This window comes from Nelumbo lutea, chromosome 7 (assembly GCF_056320005.1).
Source record: "Nelumbo lutea isolate HS-2025 chromosome 7, American lotus-T2T, whole genome shotgun sequence".
NCBI classification, from domain to species: domain Eukaryota; kingdom Viridiplantae; phylum Streptophyta; class Magnoliopsida; order Proteales; family Nelumbonaceae; genus Nelumbo; species Nelumbo lutea.
Window position 1 is genome coordinate 7338457 of NC_142690.1, and position 8270 is coordinate 7346726.

Genomic DNA, 8270 nt, shown 5'->3' on the forward strand with positions numbered 1-8270 from the left:
TATACAAAACATCCTTGGAAAATTTATTCATATTAGTGTAAAACTGCTAAACAAATTCACATTTCCATGTCCTTGGTAGCTACAAGTAACTCATCTCCCATGACATAAATACAGAGAAAAGCCATGCCTGGCTAAAACCAACCAAGTTTAAAATTTTTAGTACATGCGCTTTTTGAGTTTAAAGGTATTCATCGATCAATCCCCTCAATCTTGTCTTCAACTTCTGAGTACAACTGCCTCAACCTTTCAACATTCTGCTCAGATGTCTCCCAATACCCACGTCCATTTGCCTCTAGGAAAGTCTGTACAAGCTTCCTGAATGAGTTTGGATTAGTGTTCATGAGCCTGTTTAGCATCTCCTCATCTTGAATGAATGTTGAGTTTGCCTCTTCATATACCCAGTTGTCGACTTGGCCCGAGGTGGCACTCCAACCAACTGTATTAGTAAGTCTCTTCTCAATTTCACGAACACCCTCATACCCACTAGCCATCATACCTTCATACCATTTGGGGTTGAGCAATTTTGTTCGTGCATCAAGCCGTACGGTTTCTGCAAGTGTTCGAACTTGGGCATTGGCTGTTGTTGTGTCAGCAATGTATGCACTGGGCTTCTTACCATCCTTTCGGAGGTTCTGGACAAGGTTCGTGGGGTCTGAGTCAAAGTAGTGGCTGACATCAGTAAGTGATATTTCAGATGAGTCAAGATTCTGGAATGTGGCATCAGCAGTACTGAGTGCCATCTCAAAGACCCTGCGCTTCTCAGTCATCCCTGCACCAGGGGCATCACAGTCGAAGGCAAATGACTTGCGGCTTAAGTACATATCTTGAAGTTGTTTTTCATCATTCCATGATGAGTTCTCAACAGCAAGGTTGATGTTGGAGGAATAGGAGCCTGAAGCATTGGAGAAGACACGAGTTGCAGCCTCACGCAGACCAATGCTAAGGGCTTGTGCCTGTTGTACTGCATGTTTCTTGACATAGTTCTGGTCTTCTGGTTCATCTAGTTCTGCAACCATCTTCACTGCACTGTCCAGGAGATTCATCTGTGGAAAAAATAGAGAAAAAAAATCACCAAGATTATACCAAACAAAAAACTGAAAGTATGTTGAAAGCTAGCCTCAAGAATTAATGGCTTTGTGAGATGTAATCGTCTACTGACTACTGAGCATGAAAATGGTTTCCCTTTTGAACAAGGAACCAGTCTTTTTTCTCCTTTGTTACTGTTCCCGACAAAAGATCAGGTATTAGGTTCCAGCATTAAGGTCAATCAGATTTTTAGGAGATTACACTTGAAGGGATGGCTAACTAAAACCAATTACTAGTCATATATATCATATGAAGCATAATCAGGATCAGATAAAGGCTACATAGCATGTCTCCCATGCCAAGAAGTAGACCAGATTGGATGGTTGCAAGTTTGTGATCTTCCAGCTATACTGAAAGAAAGAAATATATAAAATGGTTGTGATCATCCAATTGGATTAAACCCTAGAAAAGGAGTCCTCAAAGTGGGGTAAGACAATTAAATGGAGGATTCTGCTGCAAACTGACCAGTTTTTCTACTTACCAGCATGCACTATATTCAAGCAATATCAAACAAATAGGAGAAACATAAAATTAAATAAACATACCTGATTGATGAATAGATCTCTAAACACTCCTGAGCAATTGACAACAACATCAATTCTAGGTCGTCCAAGCTCTTCAAGGCTCACTGGCTCCACCCTGTTCACACGGCCAAAGGTATCTGCAACAGGTCTCACCCCAATCATCCACAAAACTTGAGCTAATGATTCCCCATAAGTCTTGATATTATCTGTACCCCACAGCACCAGTGCAACGGTCTCGGGGTACTCTCCTCCATTGTCAGCCTTCTGCCTCTCAAGCAACCTTTCCACAACCACCTTTGCACTTTGCATTGCTGCTGCTGTTGGAATAGCCTGTGGGTCTAGTGCATGAATGTTCTTACCCGTTGGCAACACCTTGGGGTTCCTGATTGGGTCTCCACCTGGTCCTGGTTCTACGTAACTACCTTCCAAGGCTTGCTTTAAGCTCCCTAGTTCATTGTCAGCAACAACCAACTTCAAGCATTCTCCCAGGAACTGAAACAAGGTCCTAAGCTTCTCCCTGTCAGCCCTGTAGAACTTTGTATTTGACAAATACTGCACCCATGGCTCATTCAAACCAAAGCCAAGGATTGAGCTCAATTTGTTAGCCACATCAACCACTTGTCCCTTGTTATTTGTGGTCCTTTCAACAAAAGCTGATATTGCTCCACGTGATGCTTCTGTTATCTGACGTAGCAACTCTACATCCTTCAGTATACCCTTGTCATTTCCTCTATATACATCCTCTATATCCCTTCCCACTGTCTCAGCTAATATTGCTGGGAGTGAGGATATCCCTTCTTCTGGGCGGTCCAAGGCAGCAATATTGACTAGTGTTGCAACTGCCTCCATGGCTGATGGTGGCTCACCAATGACATGAAGACCACATGGTAGTAGGCGGGACTCAATCTCCATGATCTTGGAGTAAACCTTCCCAACCACGAGGTCTCGCTCTTTGGCTGATAGTCCTTCCCCTTCTTCAGGAAGGTCAACATCCTTGTCAAGGTTGCACTGCTTAGCAGTGCTGATGATGGAGCTCACAATCTGAGGCCCACGACCAGTGTCTTTAAGTGACTGGTAGGAAGATATCAGCTCACTGAGCTGCTTTAGGCCTTTGTAGAGCCCAGCATTCTCTGCAGGAGGTGTCAGATAGCTTATTGTATTGGCATAGCTGCGGCGCTTGGCAATGGTAGCTTCAGATGGATTGTTAGCAGCATAATAGTATACATTGGGAATGTTCCCTATGAGACTGTCAGGGTAACATACATCACTCATCCCAACCTGTTTTCCAGGCATAAATTCCAGTGAACCATGAGTACCGAAGTGGAGTACTGCATCAGCCTTGAATACCTTCTCAACGAAAGTGTAGTATGCAGCAAATCCATGGTGTGGACTGGCTGATTTGGAGAATAGGAGTCGCATTGGATCACCTTCATATCCAAATGTAGGCTGCACACCAATGAAAACATTTCCATATTGCTTTCCATAGACCAAAAGGTTCTCACCATCAGAGTTCAGATTTCCAGGTGGCTTGCCCCAGCTCTCTTCTAAAGCAGTGGCATATGGAGTGAGGCTCTGGTACTCCCTGACACCCATTTTGTATGCAATATTGAGGTTTGGACTGCTGAATTGTGCCTCCTTGTCATGAATGACATCTTCAATCAGGGCTTCAGCTGTCTCTGGCAGGCCCTCAACATTGTATCCATCCTTTTGGAGATCCTTTAGGACAGAATAGATGGAGGCAAAGACATTGAGATAGGCAGCCGATCCAACATTGCCCTTGTCGGGTGGAAAGCTAAAGACAGTGATTGCAAGCCTCTTCTCTGTCTGCAGTCATTGATCATCATGGTCTTAGATAAACACATACACTTGTCTTAACTACATGATAAATATTGACCAGTACTGCATAATCACTGGGAAATTTTTCTTGGAGGGTTGCAATTAAGGAGTAAGGACAAAACAATATCATAATGTCGTAAAAATATACTTAAATATGTATCTACTAAGTATTAAGGACTTAAAGCCAATCTAAACCAAATGAATACACATTGGTAATGAAAAATAACCAAATCAGATTAACACAATGCACACTAGCACTTATTATATCACGAAATCATAAGCAGCAAAGAAAATATTGTTTTCTTGTTCTAGTATCATTAAAGCATTATGAACCTTTTTTCATATTTATTGAATTTCTTTAAGTCAAGGTATTCCTGATTGCTTACTATGCTCAACATCATTCTCCATCACTCTAAATATGTGGATACTTCTGGAGTTGTTAGGATACTTTGCATTAATTATAATGAGAATATATTCTCTACTAGACTTTACATGTTGCATGCGAGTGCCATTTTCAAATCCCATAATTATCTCACATTCAATTTTTATTGATATTAACCCCTTTAGATGATGATGTTGTTACCTAGTGGAACATAGCTTACTAGAGAGAGGTATGGTTTAAAAAAAAAATCTGATATTTTGGATCTCTGTTTGAGGTACTTCGTAATTTTACTTAATGACAGTGGGTATTTAGTGTGATAGGTAAATTTTTTGGATCTTATTTAAGGTGTATTTTAAGTTTCACCGTCATAGGATAAGTAGAATAAGAATTGTAATGTTTTCTTTTGTCTGAAGCTTGCCAATGGCAATTTTGTAGCTTGGGCGAACAGTGATCCAAGCCCTATTATTTCTCTCTAAATATTCCTTATGATTCGAAGAATGAACTGGAAGTGCTTTTTTGAGTGATTTAATTCTTTAAATCACTTTGTATTACAGGTTTAATTAGGGATGCAACTTAGGTGGGTTGCATCAGGCTAAGGGTCAATACAGACCCAATCTGAGATGAACCCAACACATCCCGGGGCCAGGCTCAGGGTCGGGCTTGGATGTGTTTGTTGGGTTTGAAAGGGTTTTTCAATATGTTGTGCACATCCACCTTTTATAGCCCAATTTAGCAGTAGACTAGATTGAAAACATGCACAAATTCCCTAAATAAATGCCTATATACATATGTACATTGCGTACATATAATTGTAAATGCATCACCATCATAATCATCATCCAAGCCTTATCCTACCTATATGGGGTTGGCTACATGAATCCTATTTTTCCATCCATTATGTTTAATGTCATATCTGTTGTTAAATTATTATCACCTAAATTATTATAAATACAATACATGAAATGCGGGCATTTCCACATGTTTTGCATGGGTATGAGTTTAGGGTAATCATATACATATTATAAATAATTAATATACTCTATGATTGATGTATATGAAGGTATAAATATATAATATACATGTACACATATCTTCTTATTCAAAGAAAAAACATGTACAGTCGTACACAGGTCATAAATACACAATATACACATCTATCCAAGATTGTATGAATTATGATGTACCCCCGTAATAAAACTGAATAGACAAACATACCCCTGTAATAAACAAATCCCTAAACATCAACGGTAAACATAAAAGGAAACATAAGCTTCCCTAATTTCAACTTTTCTCAATTATTTCTCTTCTTTTTTTTTCTAACTATCTCTTTGGGAAATTTATCTTTTTATATAAGATTTATTCAGATCCGTTTCAAACTTAATTTACTTTCACTATTCTCTGTTATAATTTACCCTTCCAACTTTAAATCCAAAATTCAACCTAAAATCCTAACTTACTAGAATTTTCAGGTTTTATCTTTGATTTTATTAACAGTGTTTTTTGTCCTTTTGTGCCCAAGCTACTCAGAACCCCCTTCAAATTAAATTTTCCTCTGCAATCTCCCTATTCTAGGGGCCATTGCTTGCTGTAATGGTAAAATCTTAGGCTCACAAGCATGAGAACATGGGTTCAAGTTTGAGAATGACCACTTTGTGCAGGGAAAAATGTCAAAGGTTAGGACCTTATCTTGTCAACCCCTTCCAAGGCCCCAAATAGCTGGGACCAACATTGAGCAATGGCCTTTTTTATCTCCCTGTTTTAATTTTGTACAGAAAATTTCAAAGAAGAATCCTACACCTAAATCTTGGTTTTCTGAGGTTTCATCAGTATGGGTAAAAAACCTCAATAGTTAGATATTTCTAATAAACTCTCCTAAAGTTGCCTTTCATCTTCTTGATTCATTCCTCTACATTTTCAGCCCACCTAGATTCCATACGACCTACCTTCCTACATTAGAGAAAAAGAGAGATTCTAGAGACAGTAAGTAGCTTTCATGGTTAACTTGTGAGTTGTGACACCACCTGCTCTGTAATATTGGCAGGTGGTTGTTGGTGGTATTATGCTAATTTGAACCCCCGATTTAGATTATGAAAGTCCTGTGGTAGCCAAAGTTGATTGCCCTGGTGATATTAGCATCTTTGAGAGAATAAATACCTTTGTTTTCCTTTTCAGTTCGGCCCATTTGATTGCCCTGGTGCAGAGCTGCTCCACCCTCTTATGAAGAGCATGTGATTTCCCTGCAGAACATATTACATAAAAAATCCCACCAACAATCAGCTAAAAAAAATTATTAGTACGCCATGTAAAGCACAAAAAAACAAAAGAGCAAAATACAGAACTCGAGAAGAAGAAGAACAAAAAGTTGCAGTGTATAAGAAGGAAACAAACAGAGAAAAACAAATGTAAAATCAAATTTCTATAAGAGAATCTATCCAAAAGTAAGTAAAGGAATAAAAAAAATCACATAACTGAACTCGGTTCATCAAAAGCATCCAAATATCGTATTATGTAAATAACAATGCCAACTAAATAGATATGCCAAAGGAATAAATAAATAAACCAGACCGAAGACACTAGGGAGAACAGCTTCACTTACCAGTTCTAGGATCACGGCCGGAGAAAACAATGGGCTCCATACCACCATCCAGCTCAGGAAGAGCAACCTGCAAAGCCACCTGGATTGGGTGCAACCCAAGAGTACTGTTTAACCATTCTTCTGTTGTCTGAAACACCAATGGCAGTGCGACAATGTATGGCACATCAAGCTTCGTCAATGCCTCAACAGCTCTGGGATGATCCTGCCTTGCAGGCCCTCCCACCAGTGCAAAACCTGTAAGTGACACCGCCGAGTGTACAAAAGGTTTTTTGCTGATTGGATCAATGAAGAACTTCTCCACTGGCCCGGAGAAATCAAGCCCACCGGCAAATATTGGTATCACCTTGGCCCCTCTTGCCTCCAACTCCATGATCACAGCTACATAGTGGCCATCGTCCCCGGTAACAATATGGCTTCTCTGCAAAACCAACCCAATAACAGGAGCATTCGGATCCTTCAGCTTCTCATTGGCATCCTTTCTAGTTCCATACCAATTCAAGTACTCCTTCACATCATCATACATACAAGGAGCCAAAGGATGCCATATCCCAGTGTCTAGGAACAGAACCGGATCCGCATATTCAATCTTAGCTCCTTTAAGAGACGGAACATATGACCCAGAAATCATCTTGATAAAATTCTGCAAATTATCCGGGGATCCTCCAAGCCAGAATTGCAGACTAAGTATATACAGCCGAGCATCTTGAGCCTTATCGCTTGGTAAGTACTTGAGAACCTTGGGCAGAGTCCTCACAAGCTTCAACATGCTATCTGCGAAACCCGCAGAGGACTTCTTTTTCTTGAAGAGCTGGAAGAAGGGACTCTTGGACTGCCCGAGCTGTGACATACTGAATGAACCCAACTTGTTTAGTCTCATCACTTCAGGCATAGAAGGGAACACCAGAACTGCATCCAGTCTGTCTCTCTCCTTTTCAACGGCTGCCTTGACCTTCCTTGCGAGCTCTTCCACGAAAATAAGCGAACCAATAAAGATGTTAGCATCCTCAAGATCTTTACAGAATGTCTGGTAAGTAGATTCATCTCGAAGCTCTTCGACCAAGTAACCAACAACTCCGAACGAAGCGTACCGCCCTTTGCTGTTGAGGGACCTGACGGCAGCTGAGAGGGAAGACTGGTATTGAGCTTCAAGTACCACATAGACTATTTTAACTCTGGGTAAGCCTGGATTTTGGTCGGGAAGAATTCGACGGACTTCTGGAGTGGTTTGGGTGAACAAACCATTGCCAGTTGCAGCACATTTCACTCTTAAGCCAGTTCTACTGCTACTGTATTGATTTAGCTTCCTGGGTAGGAAGGAATGAAGCAAAAAATGCTTTTGAGAAAGAGAGGAGAGGTGGTCTACCTTGGAGGCAGGCAATGTGAATGGTGAAGACACTAGAGACGCCATTGCTGGAAGTTTTTGCCTCAAGAAAACTGCTGTCTCTTGAACAGACCCAGAGACAGAGAGCTTACAGAGGGATTATAGAAAAGAAACACAAAATAATCCTTTTCTACTCTCTCTGGTTAATCTTCTTCTAGAGTTCCTTCTTTCTTCTTGGGAGGTTGGAGGGTGGTAAGTTTATGTACATTTGTGTGGCGAGAAGTGAACGAGGGGGTATGAGGCAGTGGTTTATTCAGGTAGTGGTGCAGTGATGGACACGTGGTAAGAAGTGGGTTGACAAGGACTGTATGATGTCTGATTTTTTTTTTTTTTTAAAAGGGTTTGTGTTTTATCTATCCTCAGATGTAAAGCGATGAAGTTCATTGCCTTCTCATTGGATGGTTTGGATTCCCAAACTTGAATTGAGGAGGAATGGATGATGAGTCGGATGGGGCTGAGAGGATA

General features: G+C 40.6%; 1 protein-coding gene across 1 annotated transcript; it reads right to left on the reverse strand.

Annotated features, from left to right (window-relative positions):
• LOC148844883 (magnesium-chelatase subunit ChlH, chloroplastic) lies at positions 1-8026 on the reverse strand. Its single transcript, XM_088954041.1, has 4 exons — positions 6425-8026; positions 5983-6065; positions 1632-3434; positions 1-1043 (listed from the first exon to the last, which is right to left on the reverse strand). The coding sequence occupies exons 1-4, from the start codon at positions 7830-7832 to the stop codon at positions 189-191; spliced, it is 4149 nt and encodes a 1382-aa protein (XP_088810167.1). The 5' UTR covers positions 7833-8026; the 3' UTR covers positions 1-188.
• Between the last annotated feature and the right edge of the window lie 244 nt (positions 8027-8270).

Coding starts and splice junctions, on each gene's coding strand:
- LOC148844883 (XM_088954041.1), bottom strand. CDS start 7,832: ATGGCGTCTCTAGTGTCTTCACCATTCACATTGCCTGCCTCCAAGGTA. Junction 6,066..6,424: donor CGGCCGTGATCCTAGAACTG/GTAAGTGAAGCT, acceptor TATGTTCTGCAG/GGAAATCACATGCTCTTCAT. Junction 3,435..5,982: donor AACTGAAAAGGAAAACAAAG/GTATTTATTCTC, acceptor CAATGACTGCAG/ACAGAGAAGAGGCTTGCAAT.